Below are 21,558 nucleotides of genomic sequence, written 5' to 3'. Positions count from 1 at the left end.
TCCAAAGATTTGCATGCTAAAATATTATTGTCAGTTTTTGTCCATTATGTTTAAAACCAATGTGCACTGTGGGAAACAAACATGAATAAATAAGAGTCCTTGTGAATCAAAAGGCTGTTAGTCATAATGGATTTAAATTTGTGCTAAAAGTCATAATGTTTATTGTTTGTGTACAGCCTTAATGCATTCTGATTGTACTGTAGATAAAAAGTATTGTTATTCAATTACTTTTTCACAAATCCAATTCAGTTTAGTGGTACATGTCATGTCATTCCATTTCTTTACAGGTTCAGTATACCGATTAACAAATTCAGCACAGTCCTCCTCTCCTACAGTACCACCACCATTATCAGGCTGTGGTGCTCCCCAGTACCTGTAGTGGGAACAACACAGAGAACCAGAGAGTCAGACACTAGAATATGATTTATAAGGTTAAAGAGACAGCGGAGAAGTTTATCTATGTCAACAAAGTCAGACAAACAAGTGCAAACCATCCAAATTGCATTCAATGTGAAGTAAGTTGCCATCTTCCACTGATTAAATTGTGAAACAGCCTTAGCACAATGACTGGACTTTTAACAGTTTTTATGCTAGCTGTTACTGTTGACTATCAGTCATTGAATCAACGCTGGTAATCATTGGCTTGCAAAACAACCTCTAACAACATCAGTGTGAACCTTATTCACACTGAAAACAGATACTTAAAGAATGATATACATGAAATGTAGTTTCATACAGAGTATAATCTCTTACGCTGTAGTCAGAGGTGTGCCATCCACCCATCTCCAGGTCCCCTCAGTCTCTATGTCAGACAGACCGATCCAAGTACGTATGTTTAATGAAATGAGGAATTTCTATCAGAGAAAGATTAAGATGTTGACAATAGCATCAAAATAACCATATAAATCCCTAAATCCCTTATGGATCTCCATCTCACCTGTTCCTCTGGGTTGTTTATGATGACTAGCTGTGTCCCTTTCTTCAGACAGTCCTGGTTGGCATATTCCCAGTTATTTAGCTCCGTGGAGACGTAATAGATGCTGTTACCAAACACTTTCCATTCATTTGGAGATTTCACTGATTAAAAGAAACGCAGTGGATAAAATTACACGTATAATGTGTTTGTGCAGTTGTCTTGATGAACCCGTTTCAGTTTCTCAGGTCAATATGAAAGTCAGTTTTATGAGGATTAAGAAAAAACTGTTCACTTCACTTACCAAGTACCGTCTGAAAGAGGTCTCTCTCTCTTTGTAGTTTGTCTCTCTCTTCAGACACGTTTTTGTAAAAAGTCTGTAGCCGGTCTCTATCTTTTGTCAGGTTATTGTAGCTAGTCTGTAGTTTGTCTCTTTCTGTAAAGCATTGATGGCCAATGACCCCATCTGTAATATTCAAGTTATATTAAGAGCTGGTCCATTGATTCTATCCTTGTGTCTACAAACATATTTTACCCAACTTTTTTCCTCTGCCAATTCCTTTATGTCCAATTTGGGATTATTATTCAGGGGTAGTTGAGATTTTACTGTTTCGTCCAAGCACTTGCTTTTTGATGTATTTTGATATTGAACAATGTTTATTAAAGAAATGGGCAGTCTGATCTTGAACCACCCTAATGACTCAATCCAATGATTTTGCAAAAATAAGCAAAATGTTAAGAGTTCTTGCACCGAAAATACAGTGGCTCTCAAAAGTATTCACCACATTGATCTTTTCCGCATTTTATTGTCTTAAAACATGAATTCAAAATGGATTTCATTAGGAGTTTTTGCCACTGATCAACACAATATAGTACATAATGTCAAAGTGAAAAATAAACACAAACTCACATTTATCTCAATTAATTACTAATACAAAACAGAAAATAATTTATTGCAAATCACCCCTTTGGTCAATATTTGGTAGAGGCACCTTTGGTAGGAATTACAGCTGTAAGTCTATTTGAATATTTCTCTACCAGCTTTGTACATCTGGACACAGCATGTTTGCCCATTCGTGGGTCAAGGTCCATCAAGTTAAATGGAACCTTTGGTAAAAAGCAATGCTCCATTCCTTCAACAAGATTTAATGTTCTTTAACTTATGTCAGTTTAAATTTAGGTGTAAGTGAATTAAACTTACAGTTGACAGACAGTCCTATTATCCCAGCCAGAAGCAGAACACACAGCAGTCCCAGACCCACTGCAGCTACTCCAGAAGGTCTTTTCCACCACTGACAATGCACTAAAGCAGAAACGTCAAATAAACTTTGAAATACAGTTATTAAAAGAATGAAATTATGCAGTCAGGTGCAAAACAGATAAGTCATTAGCCTGCTAAATGTCCAAATAGTAAAGAAATTGTAAAGTAAGTATATTTTTGGCATGTTTTAATTCTATTTTCCATTTTTAATTTCAAAATAAGGGTGAGTATGCTATATGTTTCTACCTGCATGTGTTCGTTTGTGTGTATTAAGTGCATGCAATATTACCATAATGTTGAATGACGACTCCACCTGGTTTGGGCTTGTAGCCTTCTACATTGGCATATGTTGGGCAGTCAATATTTGTGCCAATTACATTCTCTTCAAATTCGTAGATTCCTTCTGACATCTTAGAACACGTTTTCTTTAATGTGAAAGATGTGAAAAGAGAATTATGAATTATGAAAGAGAATTAAAGGCCAATATCAATCAAAAAATGTAAGTCTTAATTATCCATTGTATGGATAACATACAAGTATGTTTCACTTACCACAAATGTAATAATTAGGCAAAAGTCTTTATGGTTAAACCAATGTTCAACAGGAATAATTGCTTTTGGACTTTTCCTCAATTAAAGTAATCTTTCTTTGAATCTTCCTTCAGCCACTGTCTTCAGCTCTTTCCTTAAAACAAAATAGAGAACATGTTCCTAGGATTGTAAACACTGACCTTTTCAAATAGGGTTGAGAAGGAGAGACCAAATGTGAAATTGAGGAAAGACTACAGAATACAGAAATTCCCTTTCAAAACCTTTGTAAGACATAATTCTCAACTGTGGAGTACTCCATCTGTGGCTGTTCTCAAATACATAGACAAACAGTCAAACACAAATTTCAGCAAACACATGATAGAAAACGAGTAGCAAATTTATGATGAAAAGTACTCTGTGTGAAAAGTGACCTTTTTGTTGTCAGTGGCTCTCAATTTGTGAAACCTAACCTGTTTAGCACGAGGTCCTCTCACCATCCATGTCCTTTGACTGCTCCTTCACTCCCTCTACCTGTAAACACAACAGACTCACAGCCTCTTACGACTCATCATAACTCAACCCAGATCAAAATCACCAGAATTCTAGACACCTGTTCCTCATCTAAACTCCCTATAGATAGTCGATATCTGCCACTTCCTCTTTATGAGGTATTATTCGTTGTAGACTTTACCAAGCCTGTGATCTTGATAACCATTTGACTCGCTATTTCTGTACTGTTTCTATTTTTAGTTCCTTACTGTTGTTTGTCTTCCCCGTTCTGCTCAACTCCCATCTGTACCTTCACTACAGACCAGCCTGATTGTCCTGAGGATTTCCCTTTTCCTTCCAATTCCAGGAACTTTGCATTGCCTGATTGACCACCCATTACCGAACCTAGCCTGATTTACCACCCGGTACTGAACCTAGCCTGACTGACCACCCGTTACTGAACCTACCCTGATTGACCACCCATTACTGAACCTAGACTGATAGACCACCATTAATGAACCTAACCTAATTGACCACCCGTTAAATTAACCTATCCTGATTGACCACGTATTACTGAACTTAACCTGATTGACCACCCATTAACGAACCTAGCCTGACTGACCACCCGTTACTGAACCTACCCTGACTGACCACCCGTTACTGAACCTAGCCTGATTGACCACCCGTTACTGAACCTACCCTGATTGACCACACATTACTGAACCTAGCCTGATTTACCACCCATTACTGAACCTAGACTGATTGACCACCCGTTAATGAACCTAACCTGATTGACCACCCATTACCGAACCTAGCCTGACTAACCACCCGTTACTGAACCTAGCCTGATTGACCACCCGTTACTGAACCTAACCTAATTGACCACCCGTTAAATGAACCTAGCCTGATTGACCACACGTTACTGAACCTACCCTGATTTGCCACCCGTTACTGAACCTAGCTTGATTTACCACCCGTTACTGAACCTAACCTGATTGACAACCCGTTTCTGAACCCAGCCTGATTGACCATCCCTTACTGAACATAGCCTGCTTGTGGTGTTCTGTGCTGCCTTTGCTTCTGTCCCCTTGCAGGTTAAATAAAATTTGCCCTTTCACGATTGGATTTATAATAATCTGTCCGGTCGTATTCATTACATTGAGGTTGTAATTTCTTCTTAAAATGTAGGTTGATTTTCCCTATAACGAAGATGACCACCTGTTTCCTTTGGAATTACTGTTTTGATCTTCTGTCACAAACAAGTGATAATAAAGGGATTCCTTTGTGGCTGTATAATGACCTCTGTTACAAGACTGATTGAGCTCAGCATTGATACTATGCAGTGTGAACAAAGTGAGAATACACATATTTGTATGTTAAGAATTATTGTCAATTTAATCATCTCCTTTATGTTTAAAACCAATGGGCACTCTGGGAAACAAACATTAATAAATAAGTTCCATGTGGGCTAGAAGTCACAGGCTCCTCTTCAATATGTTTGTCAGAAACATTTAACTGTTGTACATGTTCAATTATTTTGTGCAGATTGTGTCAAGCCTGATTTGTCTGTTCAATTCATCCTACAATTTTGCAATGCATTTAATATTATTGTGTTTTCCATTTTTGTCTTGCCCTCTATGTATTATATGTACTATTGTATATATTATGCATTGTTGCCTTTTATGTATAATTCCTTTAATCATGCATACAGACCCAGCAGCACGCAGGACAGGAGAATGCTTTACCCCCCAAAAATTGTTTGGGTCCCAATACCATGTATACCATGAATGTAGGCTAGCAAATGCGATTGAAGATGTGCTTTAAGAGATGTGATCACTAAGTTACAAAGAATGTGTTACTATTGTAGTTGCTAAAGCTTTTGAATTTGATTAACAGCTGAGAATATTGCTATTATACAGTATAGCCACAGCAAGCCATGCATGCAAAGATTACTTGCTTTCCATTCATTGTACTTTAGCCACTATTCTATGTTGATCAGTAGGACAAACGTGCCCACCCATGGAAATCAAAAGCTGTCCATGTTCTAGCGTCTTCACGTAAACCTGTTTTGAGGCAGATGTTAATCCATCTGCCTTGACTGTAAATCACTTTGGGTCAACTCCTGTTGTCTTTAAATGTGCTATAAAATAAAACCGAGTTGACTTTCCACCAAGTGGGATATTGGTTACATTTCTCTCACACATACAGTAAACACACACAGCTCACGCACGCGGAGGGGGCGGGTCTTCTGCTTACAGAACTGTCAAGTTGTTTATATGGGAGAACTGCACTGCTGATGTTACCATATGTCTCCGTAACCAGGGCTACGATGACGGAGTGACAGACAACTCGCCTGTTATTCTGATTTAATACTTCTCCACTATGTCTCATGAAACTTTGTTGGTTTTATTACTTCTCATGTCAATCAAAGCTTGACAAGCCCCACCCTAAGTTTTAAAGTCCAGGAGGGGCCATGATCTACTGGCCGAATGGCACCGGTCCGTGTCAATGGAAACAGAACATAGTCTGGACTTTGGAGTGTTTGGCACCAGTGGAAACCAGTCAAGGGAGTGACTTGGTCAAGATGACAGAGGTGGTCCAGGTTGAGGCCTTGGGGTCAGAGTTTAACGGAACCCTGCAGTCATTGGGCTCACACAGGGGAGACTTCCTAGTTTATTTTGTCAGAATCCTACAGGGGGAGTTTGTTGTGTGTCTGAGGGGGGAGACCAATAGTAACACTGGCATGGCATGGATTAGCCACTTCCAGAGACATGCCTCCACTCAGATAAAGACATCCAGCATCTCTGTATCAGTTGGTTGCATTGTCAACCTTTTAGATTGTTTTAGTATAGATAGTTTAATAGATTTTGAGGCTTGACAGAATATTCAGCATGTTAACATGAGGAAAACATGCTCTGGGTTATTCCACCACTCTGCACACATATAAAGCTTAGTCTTCGACTATACATGTTGTTTTTTTCATCATGCCTTAATCTTATCAAACTACCCCCTCTCCCCCAGGCCCAAGCTGACAGTATTCTAACTGTTCAGTTGTTTAACTAAACTTTCCTTGTCTCTCACCTGTAGTCCAGGTGACAGATTTCACCCCTCCCCGATGTGGGCTGGTCAGAGTCATTGGCTCCATGCCGAACTGACCGACAGCGTGAACAGCATCGGCATCGTCCGCGTCTCCTTGCTCCAGGACAACGGCTCCCTGAACACTTCTTCGGTGGTGGGCGCCGAAGGCGAGAATGTGACCGGGTGTCCTGCAGAACCTCCTTCTTTTCTAAGAAGGTGGAGATTTTGTGGTGGACCTGGCCGGCAATGTGGGTGTATGTGTGGGCTTAGTGAAGGACCTGTTGTGTGTATTCCATCAACACTGCTTAAGAAATCTGCGCTTAATTGAAAAAGCCTAGTTTGAATGAACGCCAACCTCCACTTAAGGCTTAAGCCGTTCCATAATGCTGACTAATGCTGGAAGGGAAAAAAATGAAAGAAGGAGGACCCCTTTTTGGAGGGCCCCCTTTTGAGTCAGTCCCTGTGTCTGAATGTTTGTGTGATGCTTTTTCTTGTCCTGTGGTTTGGAGCAGAGATCTACAGTTCCATATTGACCACAGATACTGGGATATTATGTGTGTGTGTGTGATGCTGTAAAGGGAGATTGGAGAAAATCTGTCGTTTGTCAAAGCACTCTATGTGAAAAGTGAGCTTTTTTCTTTCAGTGGCTCTCAATTTGTGAAACCTAACCTGTTGAGCATGAGGTCCTCTCATCATTCATGTCCTTTGACTGCTCCTTCACTCCCTCTACCTGTAAACACAGGACTCACAGCCTCTTACATCTGAACATATCTCAACCCAGATCACAATCACCAGAATTCTAGACACCTGTTCCTCATCTACACTCCCTATAGATAGTCGATATCTGCCACTTCCTCTTTGTAAAGTATTACTTGTAGTTTCCTTAACAAGCCTGTGACCTTTGAAAACCATTTGACATATCGTTTTTCAGCCTGTTGCTTATCTTCCCGCTCTGCTCAAATTAATGTTTTACTCTTCTGTAGCAAACAAGTGATAATAAAGGGATACCTATGTGGCCGCATAATGAACTCTGTTAGAAGACTGATGGAGCTCAGCATTGATGCTATACAGTATGATGAAAGTGAGAATAGAGATTTGTATGCTAAGATATACTGTCAATACAATCATCTCCTTTATGTTTGAAATGGGCACTCTGGGAAACAAACATGAATGAATAAGAAGCCCCAATGGGGTCTTAAAATGACATGGAACTGTCAATTAAGTTTCTGACCGCAAGGAACACAAATGGGCAAGGACCATGTCCTTGTAGTGGATGCAACCTTCGACTATAAGCCAGTAGAGTGAATGTAGGAGTGGGGTGACATGAGAGAATATGGGAAGGTTGAACACCAGGCAGACAGTTTTATTCTGGTTATGTTGAAGGGGTTTGGTGGCACATTCTGGAAGCCACACCAATAGGGAGTTGCTTTCCCTTTTTACTTTAAGTTATGCATGTCTGGTCAGATGGAGAACTGCAACACATACAGGAAGTTGTATGCGTTGCAAAACAGTGGATATTTGCTTTGCACCCTGTCTGGGCCAGTGGATAGTTGGCTAACATCCTGTATGGGCAGAGTTGGGGAGCTACTTCACATTTTCAGCCTGATAAATACAGGAATGTGTGTGACTTGTCCTGTTCTATCGTTTTCATTGTTTGGCAACAGTTATTGCCTTCTTCACTTTAAATGTACTCGTGTAATAGATATATTTTTTGCCACAATGTTTTTAGAAAGAAGTTATTAGAAATCTATGCCAATTCATTGCAAATGAAAAATTCACAAATTTTGTTCAGATGCATCCTGTGTTTTTAAATCCCACTTGATATGTTGCTGGAAGTTCTTTAAAAGAATGAGGAAAAAGATGATCTGGTTTGATGAGAAACTGTAAGAAGAACTAACCTAATCTAATAAATCTATTAATAGTTAATATTTTATGTTTGAACAGCGCAGTTCCATTTGAGAGTCTATGCGCATTTGACAAAACTGTCTGTGGTAGTTTCTGCACTGTCTGTTGCAGACCCATGCAGTTCCTCAGTGAGGTTACAACAGAAAAGGGTGAAGGTTCTGGAGTTGCCATCACAGTCTCCTGACCTTAATATCATCAAGCCACTCTGGGGAGATCTCGAACGTGTGGTTCATGCAAGACAACCAAGACTTTGCATGACCTTGAGGCATTTTGTCAAAACGAATGGGCAGCGATACCACCAAAAAGAATTCAGGGCCTCATAGACAACTATTACCAAAGACTGCACGCTGTCATTGATGCTATAGGGGGCAATACACAGTATTAAGAACTAAGGGTATGCAGACCTTTGAACAGGGGTCAGTTATTTTTTTTCTTTGTTGCCATGTTTTCTTTTATGATTGAGCCATTCTGTTATGACCTACAGTTGAATATGAATCCCATAAGAAATAAAAGTAATGTGTTTTACCTGCTCACTCATGGTTTCTTTACAAATGGTACATATATTATCAATTGTCAAAGGGTATGCAAGCTTTTGAGCACAAATGTAGGATTAAAGGATAATGGATACACATTTTTGCTAAATGTCATGTTGTTTATTGTTTGTGTACAGCCTTAATGCATTCTGATTGTACTGTAGATAAGAAGGTATTGTTAATCAATGGTTTGTTCACAAATCCAGTTAAGTTGAGAGGTACATGAATTGTCATTCCATTTGTTTACAGGATCAGTAATGCAATGATAAATCTCGGCACAGTCTTTCCCTCCACCAGCATTATTAGGCTCTTTTTCTCCCCAGTACCTAAAGTGGGAACAACACAGAGAACCAGGGAGTCAGACACTGGTAGAAAACAAAATCCTAAATACTGGCAGACAATGCAGATGTTTTATGAGGTTAAAGAGACAGCAGAGAAGTTTATCTATGTCAACTAAGTCAGACAAACCAGTGTAAACCATCTTCATATAACTGTAGTCAATGTAAAGGAAGTGGCCAACTAGCACTGATGAAATGGTGAAATAGCTTTAGCACTACGACTAGACGTTTAACAGTTTCTATGCTAGACGTTTAACAGTTTCTATGCTAGTTGTTACTGTTGACAATCAGTCATTGAATCAATGCTAGTAACAATTGGAAAGCAAAACAACCATTAATATCTTTCACACGTAAATCAGATACTTAAAGAATCATATAATGTAGTTTTATACAGAGTATAATCTCTTACGCTGTAGTCAGAGGTGTGCCATCCACCCATCTCCAGGTCCCCTCAGTCTCTATGTCAGACAGACCGATCCAAGTACGTATGTTTAATGAAATTAGGAATTTCTATCAGACAAAGATTAAGTTGTTGTCAATAGAATGAAAACAACCATTTGTATCCATAAATCTCTTATGAACCTCCTTCTCACCTGTTCCTCTTGGTTGTTTATGATGACTAGCATTGCCCCTCTATTCACACAGTCCTGCTTTGCATATTCCCAGTTCCTTTGTTCCATGGAGACGTAATAGTTGTTGTTGCCAAACACTTTCACTTTTTAAAAGAAAATAAGTTGTTCAAATTACACATATAATGTGTTTATGCAGCTGATGAACCATTTCAGTTATTCAAGTCTGTATGAAAGATATTTAGCGGATTAAGATTAAATGGAAAACCAGTTCAGTTCACTTACCAAGTAAAAAGCTTTCTCTCTCACTCAGTAGTTTGTCTCTCTCGCTCTGTAGTTTGTCTCTCTCTTCAGTCAGGGTTTTGTATCTAGTCTGTAGCCGGTCTCTCTCGTCAGTCTGGTTGTTATAGCTAGTCTGTATTTCATCTCCTTCTGTGAAGCATTTATGTCCAATGACTCCATCTGTAATATTCAAGTTATATTAAGGGCTGGTCCATGGATTCCTGATGACCAATGGTATTATGATGTGGGGGGTAGTTGAGATTTACTACCAGGCACTCATTTTTCTATGTATATTGATTTTGAACAATGTTTTTTAAAGGTTTGGGCAGCTCGATCTTGAACAGCCATAGTAATGACTCAAACCAATCAGCTGAAATTAGTAAAACGTAATGAGTTTTTGCATGGAAACAGTTATACATTTTACAACCATGAGTCTATTTGGATATGTCTCTACCAGCTTTTTACATCTGGATGTAGTAATTTTGCTCGATCATGTCAAATGAGGACCCTTAGTGAACAGCAATATTCCATTCTTTCAACAAGATTACATGTTCTTAAAATGTTATCAGTTCAACTTTAAGTGTAATTTTATGAAACTTACAGTAGACAGACAGTCCTATGATCCCAGCCAGTAGCAGAACACACAGCAGTCCCAGACACACTGCAGCAACTCCAGATGGTCTTTTCCACCACTGATAAGACACTGAATCAGAAACTTCAAATCCACTTAAACATTTTGAAATACAGTTATTAAAAGTATGAAAAAGTGCACTCCATTGCTGAAAAGATTATATTAGTCGTAAAGTCATTATCCTGCTAAATGTCAAATATTTTGCAATATTTTTTACTTCTATGTACTGTTTTTATGAAAAAAATAAGGCTGTGCGCATTTCTGACAATATGTCTGTGTCTGTACCTGCATGTGTGTGTGTGTGTGTTTGTGTGTAATTTGTGCATTCAATATTACCTGAATGATGACTGACAGCCCTAAATGGTTTGGGCTTGTGGTCTCCTACATTGGCATATACTGGGCAATCAATGTTTGTGCCAATTACATTCCTGTCAAGTTTGTAGATTCCCACTGACATCTTAGAACACATATGATGAAGAAACCCAGTTCTATCTCCACTGTTCTCCTTTGAGTGACTTCCAGATTGAAATCTGACAAACTCAAAATAGAGGTTAAATGATGGTGTCAAAATGAAGGCAACATTATCGCTTATGTTGGAAGTAGCTCGGTCTGTGTTGGTGAAGAAGACTTCCTGTTTTTCAGTGGCGGTCACAATATGAATCTGCCATTATTTTACAGTTCTGCATTGCATTGAAAGGTGCTGCATACTATTGTGCAGAAAGACTGTCTTCACAAAAGTTTTTATTAAACCCAGACCGTGTAAGCTAAAGCTGCTATATAGCATATTGATGGAGTCTATGATTTTCATTCGCTTTGTGAAAATGGATTTAATCACAAGCTATGACTGTCCTCCGAAATGTGTTACTCTTTTCCTCAATAACAGTAATCTTTCTTTGAATCTTCCTTCAGCCACTGTCTTCAGCTCTGTCCTTAAAACACAATAGAGAAAATGTTCCTAGGATTGTAACCATGGACCTTTTCAAATAGAGTTGAGAAGGAGAGACCAAATGAGATATTGAGGAAAGACTACAGAATACAGAAGTTCCCTTTCCAAACCTTTGAAAGACATATTTCTCAACTGTGAAAGTCTCCATCTATGGCTGTTTTCAAAATAATAGACAAACAGTCAAACACAAGTTTCAGCAAACACATGATAAAAAAACGAGTAGCAAATTTAATTGTACACTTTTCCTTTTGAATGTGAAAATAGATTGTGTTTTGATGGTCATGTTGGCATAGATTGGATAAACTGCTGGTGTCTTTAATATGGGTGCAAGGACAGGCCATCTGTAAGATCTAATTAAAATATAAACTCACAGTCCACCTCATTAGTACACCTTGCTAGTTGCGGGTTGCATCCCCTTTTGCCTTCAGAACTTCTTTAATTCTTCATGGCATGGATTCATCAAGGTGCTGGAAACATTCCTCTGAGATTTTGGTCAATACTGACATTACAGCATCACACAGTTTTTGCAGATTTGTAGGCTGCAAATTGATGATCAAAATCTCTGACATTCCAAAGCTGATCTATTGGATTGAGATCTTGTGACTGTGGAGGCCGTTTGAGTACATTGAACTCATTGTCTTGTTCACGAAACCAGTTTGAGATGATGTGATCTTTGTGACATGGCGTGTTATCCTGCTGAAAGTAGCCATTAAAGAGGGGCAGACTGTGGTCACAAAGGGATGGACAGGGTCACCAACAATACTCATGTAGGCTGTGGCCTACCCTTTAGTTGAGAAGGATAAGGTGGGGGGACAGCCCGCCCTTTGGGTAAATGTTACACAAGACAGATGGGCAACAACTTACCACACCCCTTTCGGTATGTGATATATACAGTTGAATGAGCTGTATTGAGTTAGAGACTCCTCAGACGATTATGTTTGTAAGCGGTTGAAGCGTCTCTCTTATGTGCAAATAAATAATTAATAAACTGTTAATTTTGCCGAGAGTATTTCGTCTCTGTACTTCCTTCTTAAAGAGTTCTGATCGATGAAATTACCACCATCAAAATTAAGATCATCTTGACCATGTCTACATGTCTAAATGCATTGAGTTGCTGCCACATGATTGGCTGATAAGATATTTGCATTATCAAACAGTTGAAAAGGTGTACCTAATGAAGTGGCCGGTGAGTAACCATGTTTTGAGATGATACAGTACCAGTTTAAATTACAATGATCACAAACAGTGAATTAAATAACTGTACTTCATTATTGTAAGTACTGATCGTGTATGATAACGAATATTAAGGTTGTGAGGCAATTGTAATGTATATAGTATGTCCTACATTTTCCAAAAGGAGGCGTAATAACTGCAGATGTTTGCTGTAATATAATTATGTATTTCTGTCATATCAATAAAGAAACTTCCAATCAAACAGCTGTGAAAAAAACCTCTTCATGCAGCTGATTGTCACAAACTAATCCTTTAAACATGTCTGTAGGTGTGTTTGCATTTGTATGCAGATACACAGATACACAAATCTACAGCAGGTGTTGGAAACAAATGACTGGTGGGCCAAACCCCCCACAAAAGTGACCACAGTTGACCCAAGAATAAACACACTTGATCTTGCAGACTGGGTAAATTAAAAACATGACTTGTCTGTTTGGTTGCCTATCAAAACTGTTAATCATTATTTAAACTGCAATTATAGAACCTTCAGGAAGTGGGATTTCATCACAAATTTTTATGGTATAAAGCATGTAGGTTAAACCTTTTGGATAGTCCAAATAATTTGTATGTAGTCATCAATTGGGTCATCTTTACTTCCTGTGGAGACATTCTGGAGAAAACATTAGCGTTAACTTTCTCCCGACCTGGTTTGTTCTTCAATTCAAAACTGTAGTTGGCAAATTGACCGAGTTCCTGGCTGTGGGGAGATGGACTATGGGGTTGTTGTCTGTGTAAATTGTGAACAGACAGCCCCATAAATAGTCTTTAAACTTCTTTCACTTCCCATTTCAGGGCCAATAAAGTGCTATAGTCACCATAATTGTGTTCTGTGGGGGACAAACTTCTGCTGGCATGGATCATATCCCATTCTGGTCTTGAGTGAGCAAAGCTCCGAGACCAACATTGCTGGCAAAGGGGCACTTGTTAAAGGATTAAAATGATGCCATTTATACATGTATAGGACCAAGTATACATCAGTTCAAGAGCTACCCCTAAGCTACCCCTAACAGTCACCCTAAGCTACCCCTTCTTCTTTCTAACCAGGACAATAGGCGCTGTCCAAGGACAAATTCTTTCTTTTGCAACCTGTCTTCAGCATATTACTTAACAGACCACGGACTTCCTGATACATGCTAGGAGGAATGGGCCGATAATGGGCGTGTTTGAACAATATTTCACAAAAGTATTTCACAGAGTACACCCCTCACATATTTGCAAAAATGTGGTGTTATCACTCTCTCACTCCCTCATACTGGTCACTGGAAGTTCAACATTGCACCTCATGGCAAAGAACTCTCTGAGGATATGAAATGTTTTTTTTGCTCTACATAAATATGGCCTAGGCTATAAGAAGATTGCCAAGACCCTGAAACTGAGCTGCAGCACGGTGGCCAAGACCTTACAGCGCTTTACCAGGACAGGTTCCACTCAGAACAAGCATCGCCATGGTCGACCAAAGAAGTTGAGTGCACATGCTCAGCATCATATCCAGAGGTTGTCTTTGGGAAATACACATATGAGTACTGCCAGCATTGCTGTAGAGGTTGAAGGGGTGGGGGGGTCAGCCTGTCATTGCTTAGACAATACACTGCACACTGCATCAATTGGTCCGCATGGCTGTCGTCCCAGAAGGAAGCCTCTTCTAAAGATGACGCACAAGAAAGCCCGCAAACAGTTTGTTGAAGACAAACAGACTAAGGACCATGTCCTGTGGTCTGATGAGACCAAGATAAACTGGTTCAGATGGGGTCAAGCATGTGTGGCGGCAACCAGGTGAGGAGTACAAATACAAGTGTCTCTTGCCTACAGTCAAGCATGGTGGTGGGAGTGTCATGGTCTGGGGCTGCATGAGTGCTGCTGGTACTGGGGAGCTTCAGTTCATTGAGGGAACCATGAATGCCAATATGTACTGTGACATACTGAAGCAGAGCATGATCCCCTCCCTTTGGAGACTGGGCCACAGGGCAGTATTCCAACATGATAACGACCCCAAACACACCTCCAAGATGACCACTGCCTTGCTAAAGAAGCTGAGGGTAAAGGTTATGGACTGGCCAAGCATGTCTCCAGACCTAAACCCTATTGGGCATCTGTGGGGCATCTTCAAATTGAAGGTGGAGGTGCGCATGGTCTTTAATATCCACCAGCTCTGTGATGTTGTCATGGAGGAGTGGAAGAGGAATACAGTGGAAACCTGTGAAACTCTGGTGAACTCCATGCAGGTTAAGACAGTGCTGGAAAATAATGGTGGCCACACAAAATATTGACACTTATATGGTGTACTCACTATTGTTGCCAGCAGTTTAGACGTTAATGGCAGTGTGTTGAGTTATTTTGAGGGGACAGCAAAATTTACACTGTTATACAAGCTCACTACTTTACATTGTAGCAAAGTGTCATTTCTTCAGTGTCACATGAAAAGATATAATCAAATATTTGCAAAAATGTGAGGGGTGTATTCACTTTTGTGAGATACTGTACCTGTTGGTATGGTGTGCTGTATGACTCCAGTCCGGCCAAAGACTTGCAAATGAACCTCCCATTTCGTCAGTAGGCCCTTAAATTCCTCCTGCTGGCTCACAGATAGTCCTTATTCTTCTAAGGCCAAGGTTTCTAAATGTAGGAAATTCTCAGACAGTTCTTCACTTTCATAAGGCAAAGCAGTGGACAAAGCAGCAATTGGTTGATATGGGGTAATGCCACTAGCTGAGCGTTTAAGTTTGTTATTCTGACAGGAATCCTCCCTTTTCAGACCGTCTCAAGACTTCTAGCTGTAATAATGGCACTCAAATTTTAAGATTAGAGTGTGCTGTAGCCCAAACCACTCTGTCACTATTTTGGAATGCCCACCGGGTGGCGATACACTGGCATCAACGTTCTGGTTACCATAGATGCAAGTGATGCTCTGACCTTTCAACAGTCCTCAAAGACCCTGGCTAGATGACATCTGTGGGAATGGACAGAGGCTCATATTGAACCTGTAAATCGGAAAAGAGATCATCCCAACTGTAGCAAATCATATTAATTCCCAAAGTGGGTAAACTATTTATATTTGTGGGGTAATCTTCGGCAATCACTATTCCCTTGTCTTGCAATATCAGCTCCCCTACCTGAATTTGTTAGCAGAATTTGTAAGCCATTTGCTACTCTTTGTGTCAACCAGCTTACACCATTCTTGGCTACCACCACCTGTTCAGGGAAAAAATTAGTTTCTGACATAGGTGTTACTTGTGACCCAGTGTCCATCAAAATTGTCACCTTCTATCCATCAATCAGGCTATCAACCCTTGGGTATGTACCAACCAAAATAAGTTGCTCTGCATGATTTAAACCTAGAGTAGATTGTCCAGTCACCAGGCCCGTGGTCACTGGGTCTATTAGTTTATAGCCACGTTGCTCTCTCTATGATTGCATTCCTGACCAATGGATCCACTGACTCCACACTTAGAGAAACAGGTCTGCCCAGTGGATCCCGTCGGTAAGCTAGTTGGTCCTTGTTGTCTGATGAATCAGGGGCTTGTTTATGAGTCCAACGAGATCCTTGCAGCTCTGGGTTTTGTTAGTCAATCGCAGTCCTAACTCCATGAGAGAGCATAATGAATGGAGTCCTCAGTTTGGTTTTATTCAATATCTCTAAACTTATTGTATTACTTTGATCTGGATTTAAGTGTTTTCCATTTTAGTCAATGTATCGTATGTACTATTGTATTATATTAGGTATCGTTCTTTTTATGAATTATTAATTTATTCATGTATACAGACATGTATTGCCCCCCAGCGAGAATGCTTTGCCCCCCAATAAATGTTTGGGTCAGATGCTTCTCAATACTGTACTTCATTAATTACTGTTGGGAATGTAAACTAGCTCTCTTGCCTTCATCTGCAAATGTGATCCTAGATGTGCTATAAGTGATGGCATTACTGAGCTACAAAGAATGTGTAACTACTGTAATTGCTTAAGCTTTTGAATTTGATTGACAGCTGAGTATTTTGCTAGTATACAGTATAGCCACAGCAAGCCATGCATGTAAAGATTATGTGCTATCCGTCCGTCGTGCTTTAGCTACTATTCTAAGTTGATTCTATTGTGCAGATTGTGTGCACCTAAAACTTGTTGGATGTGAGACAAACAGAAACACAATAATAACTTTTGGAAATTACATTTATATTAGAACAGTCAACCAGTTAAGCCTGATTTGTCTGTTTAATTCATCCTACAATTTTATAATGCATTTAAAAGGCAAAAATCTGATCAATACTGCACATTAAAATCAACCCTAGCTCTGTATAAATCAATCAGTGAGAGAGGGTGAGAGAGAAAATTGAACCGAGAGAAAACATAATTTCAGAATGAAGATGTTTTATAAGGTTATAGAGACAGCAGAGATGTTTATCTCCGTCAACAAAGTCAGACAAACAAGTGCAAACCATCTTCATATAACTGTAGTCAATGTACAGGAAGTGGCCAACGAGCACTGATGAAATGGTGAAATAGCCTTAGCACTACGACTAGACATTTAACAGTTTCTATGCTAGTTGTTACTGTTGACTATCAGTAACTGAATCAGCAACAATTGGAAAGCAAAACAAACCTTTTATTTCTTTTAAACTTTAATCAGATACTTAAATAATTATTTCTATAAAATCTAGTTATATACAGAGTATAATCTCTTACGCAGTAGTCAGAGGTGTGCCATCCACCCAGTTGTTGTCAATAGAATGAAAACAAATTTTTTTTTTATCCATAAATCTCTTATGAACCTCCTCTCACCTGTTCCTCTTGGTTGTTTATGATGACTAGCTGTGCCCCTCTCTTCAGACAGTACTGCTTTGCATATTCCCAGTTATTTTGTTCCATGAAGACGTAATAGTTGCTGTTGCCAAACACTTTCAATTTTAAAAGAAAATAAGTTGTTCAAATTACACATAGAATGTGTTTATGCAGTTGATGAACCAATTCAGTTATTCAAGTCTGCATGAAGGACATTTAGAGGATTAAGAATAAATGGAAAACCAGTTCGGTTCACTTACCAGGTAAAAAGCTGTCTTTCTCACTCTGTAGCTGGTCTCTCTCTTCAGTCAGGGTTTTGTATTTAATCTGTAGCTGGTCTCTCTCTTCAGTCAGGTTGTTGTAGCTAGTCTGTAGTTTGTCTTTTTCTGTGAAGTATTGATGCCCAATGACTCCATCTGTAATATTCAAGTCCATGGGGCTGGTCCATGGATTCTCTCTTCTTGTCTATACATATTTTACCTGTATTTTTACCTCTGTCAATTTCCTGATGTCCAATTTGGGATTATGATGTGGGGTGTAGTTGAGACTTAATTATGTTACTTCCAGCATTTCCTTTTATTATGTATTTTGATATTGAACAACACTTTTTAAATAATTGGGCATCCGGATCTTGAACTGCCATAATAAGGACTCAATCCAATGAGTTGGCAGAACTCAGAACAGTAGTCTACGTAATCAATGTCAATTTTTTTTCCCAATCCCACTGTACGACCTTGTGCCACCGCTACAACAGTCCCTGCAGAGACGGGGGGGTCATACATTGCCACAGGCCACCTCTGAAATTGATCCAATTAGCCAGTGTGCTTCTTTACCACCCTCCTTAACCAGGAAGTCAATGTGAGCCAACATGTCAGAGGAAACACTTGCACACATTGCCTTATGCATGGCCAGGTTAGAGGCACCCCACGTCCCCCTGAAACTTTGCTGAAACTTGGCGGGACAAGGACATCCCTAATGCCAATTACATCCCCCCGGACAACGCCAGCTGTTCACAATGTTCCAGCTGTTCACAATGTTCCAGCTGTTCACAATGCTGTTCACAGTGTTCCATTCTTTCAAGAAGAGAACATGCTCTTTAAATGTGGTCAGTTCAACCTTAAGTGTAAAAGAATTAAACCTACAGTGGAAAGCCAGTCCTATGATCCTAGCCAGAAGCAGAACACACAGCAGTCCAAGACACACTGCTGCAACTCCAGGTCTTTTCCACCATTGATTATACACCGAAGCTGTATGTAAAATAAAAAATATTTGAAATACAGTTCTTAAATGTATGAAAATGTGAACTCCTTTGCTAATAAGATAAGATTAGTCGTAAGTCATAAGCCTGCTAAATGTCAAAACCTTTTCTGAATTCAATATTACCTGAATAGTGAATGACAACCCTACCTGGTTTTGGCTTGTCGTCATCTTCATTGGCATATGTTGGGAAATCGGTCTTTGTGTTTGTTCCAATTACATTGCCCTCAAATTCGATTCCCTCTGACATCGTAGCACAGAAAACATGTTCTATGTCCACCGTTCTATTTTGAGTGACTTGCTGGTTAAAATGTGCCCAAAAGTCACCATAGAGATTAAAGACAACATCATCACTTTTGTGTGTAACTCGGTCTGTGGTGATGAGATAGACTTCCTGTTTTTCCGTTGGCATTAACATTAAGAATCTCCCATTATAAAGCCTGCAGACTAAGATTTACAACAAACGTTCAGTGTTTCAAGGTTTATTTGTCAAATGCACCGAACAACAACAGTGTCATCCTGCACAATGAAATTCTTCTGACATGGCACCCGACAGCTACATAGCGAGAATTAAGAAGAAAAATATATAAGCATAACTATAGCCAATCAAAAAATAGAGCAATTATATACGTATCACAGTACACTAGCAGTGGTTTAGAAGAGTACTGTAAACTAGTAGCAATATTGATCAATAGTAATGAATATTATAGATATGGCAAGTATGGCAATAATATACATAACAATGTAAACTAGCAGCAATTATAGAAAGAGTAGGAAGGGGATCAATCAATCAATCAACTGCATTTATAAAGACCTTTTAACATCAGCAGTTGAAGTTATTTTACAAAAGACCCAGCCTGAAACCACAAGGAGCAAGTAACAACAGTGTTGAAGAATAGTGGCTAGGAAAAACTCCCTAAGAGTTGTTTTATAGATCTCTAACTCATATGAATAGTGAACTTTTAGAAAATATTTTGTATCCTTTTATAGAAGGATATATAATCCTTTTATAGAAGGCTATATTCTTGTATATTCTCAGAAATATACAATTTCCTAAGGGGTGTCCTCTGGACAAGGAAGGTCAGTGACCATAATAGCAATGTTTTAAATATATATATATATATATATATATCATGTGGTTAAGAAGCTATTGAAGACAGTTCATGTGAATTAGGTACACACCACACTTGTTTGTAGATCTCTTGCTCATTTGGATAGTGAGGTATTAAAAACATATTTCACTGAATCACAAACTCTGGTAGAATTGTGGAAATTGAAAATGGAAAGGATAGAAAAAGGTGCAGTGGTCTCTTAATTTCTTCCAGAGCTGTATGTAGGAAGTGATTTGTTTGTTTAATAACACAAACGGTGTCTCTACATATGCTTTTCTATTTATAGGTTGAAACAAAAGAAAATATTTTTTACGTCATATTCAATCAGCTGTATTTGCACTTTTATGACGGTTCCTAAACTGCCTAACCAACATTCAACAGTATTGCAAGATTATGGGCTCTGCTAAAGGCACAAGGCAATAACCACACAAATCCACACCAAGGCAAAATGTATAAAATTGCAGAACATTGGTTTTTCTTGTTCGCCTTTTTCATGTCATTTCTCACACTCAACTTCTCAAGCACTTCACACTCGGACACAGACACAGGAAACTACTGACCCACGACCATCCCTCGCTTCTATTAAAATTGTTATTTGTTACTATTTCCAAGCCATTATTTGTATCAACTTAAAATGTACTCTGCTACTAAGTGGAAAGATGGGTTAAACATTATCATGTAGATCACAGGATCACCTAGATATGATGGTTGAAGCATCAGGTTATCTTTGTCTAAATCTTTGTAATACAAATATCTTTGTAACCCACTCTTATTAGTAATTGTGGAACACACATTTTCTGCAAGGGTGATGGAACTTATGCCACAGGTTAATAACAGATAAAATGGTTAGTATGTTGTCTTTTCACATGACTTCAATGACACCTGAAGTTCCAGAAGATGTATAAGAGATACTAATCACTAATCAGCATAATAATTCAGTAAATATAGAATGATCTCATCAAGGGGTAATCTTACTGCAGGGTTATTCATTGAAAACAGTTGCCTAGCGACTCCTTGTGGTGGCTTGGGTGCATGTGAGATAAATTGAGGTAAATCACTGGACAATGTGTTCCCTCTAGCATGCAAAGATTCAGGTTGAGCGAACAGCGTAGTACGATGAATGGCATTAAAGATACAGTACTTCCGAGGACAGATACTGTACCTCGACATTGACTGTCCTGAAATAGGAGAAAAACACCTTAGTGTCTCAGTAAGGTGTTGGTCCACCACTAGTCACCAGAACAGCTTCAATGCACCTTGGTATAGATTCTACTAGTCTCTGGAACTCTACTAGAGGAATTGAACACCATTCTTCTATAAGATATTCCCTCATTTAGTCTTTTGATGATGGTGGTGGAGAGCGCTGTCTAACACGTTGGTCCAAAATCTCCCATATGGTTTCAATTGTGTTGAAATCTGGTGACTGTGAAGGTCATAGTATATGACTCACATCATTTTCATAAACATCAAACTATTCAGTGATATATATAGAAATATATTATTAACTGGAAATTATTATTAACTAGTTTCATTAGTTTTACTATTCATAGGTAAAGTGAGGGAACATATTATTTGATCCCCTGCTGATTTTGTGCATTTGCCCACTGACAAAGATATGATCAGTCTATAATGTTAATGGTAGGTTAATTTGAACAGTAAACTCATGTCAATAATGTTATAAATTGATTTGCATTTTAATAAGTGAAACAC

The 21,558-nt window shown here is 39.0% G+C and overlaps 2 protein-coding genes across 2 annotated transcripts; both read right to left on the bottom strand.

Moving 5' to 3' along the window:
* Positions 1-201: 201 nt before the first annotated feature.
* On the bottom strand, positions 202-2,850 carry LOC114830685 (CD209 antigen-like protein E). Its single transcript, XM_034291188.1, has 7 exons — positions 2,726-2,850; positions 2,464-2,599; positions 2,115-2,216; positions 1,218-1,379; positions 938-1,077; positions 754-854; positions 202-373 (listed from the first exon to the last, which is right to left on the bottom strand). The coding sequence occupies exons 2-7, from the start codon at positions 2,582-2,584 to the stop codon at positions 217-219; spliced, it is 783 nt and encodes a 260-aa protein (XP_034147079.1). The 5' UTR covers positions 2,585-2,599; positions 2,726-2,850; the 3' UTR covers positions 202-216.
* A 5,975-nt stretch (positions 2,851-8,825) lies between these two features.
* Positions 8,826-19,011, bottom strand: LOC114830634 (CD209 antigen-like). Its single transcript, XM_034291189.1, has 5 exons — positions 18,887-19,011; positions 17,740-17,895; positions 17,480-17,595; positions 9,457-9,557; positions 8,826-9,035 (listed from the first exon to the last, which is right to left on the bottom strand). The coding sequence occupies exons 1-5, from the start codon at positions 18,984-18,986 to the stop codon at positions 8,888-8,890; spliced, it is 621 nt and encodes a 206-aa protein (XP_034147080.1). The 5' UTR covers positions 18,987-19,011; the 3' UTR covers positions 8,826-8,887.
* Between the last annotated feature and the right edge of the window lie 2,547 nt (positions 19,012-21,558).

The sequence above is a fragment of the Esox lucius genome, chromosome 25 (genome assembly GCF_011004845.1).
Source record: "Esox lucius isolate fEsoLuc1 chromosome 25, fEsoLuc1.pri, whole genome shotgun sequence".
Lineage (NCBI taxonomy): Eukaryota > Metazoa > Chordata > Actinopteri > Esociformes > Esocidae > Esox > Esox lucius.
The sequence above is the reverse complement of the archived record's forward strand: the minus strand, read 5'-3'. Positions and strand labels throughout refer to the sequence as shown.

What these genes read in the sequence shown, in the direction of transcription:
- LOC114830685 (XM_034291188.1), bottom strand. Translation starts at nt 2,584, where the DNA reads ATGTCAGAAGGAATCTACGAATTTGAAGAGAATGTAATTGGCACAAAT. An exon ending in AATAGGACTGTCTGTCAACT is followed by an intron (nt 1,380 to 2,114) that starts GTAAGTTTAATT and finishes TGAATATTACAG; the next exon opens with ATGGGGTCATTGGCCATCAA. An exon ending in TAAACAACCCAGAGGAACAG is followed by an intron (nt 855 to 937) that starts GTGAGATGGAGA and finishes TTTCTCTGATAG; the next exon opens with AAATTCCTCATTTCATTAAA.
- LOC114830634 (XM_034291189.1), bottom strand. Translation starts at nt 18,986, where the DNA reads ATGTCAGAGGGAATCGAATTTGAGGGCAATGTAATTGGAACAAACACA. An exon ending in TGACGACAAGCCAAAACCAG is followed by an intron (nt 17,896 to 18,886) that starts GTAGGGTTGTCA and finishes TGAATATTACAG; the next exon opens with ATGGAGTCATTGGGCATCAA. An exon ending in TAAACAACCAAGAGGAACAG is followed by an intron (nt 9,558 to 17,479) that starts GTGAGAGGAGGT and finishes TTTGTCTGATAG; the next exon opens with AAATTCCTAATTTCATTAAA.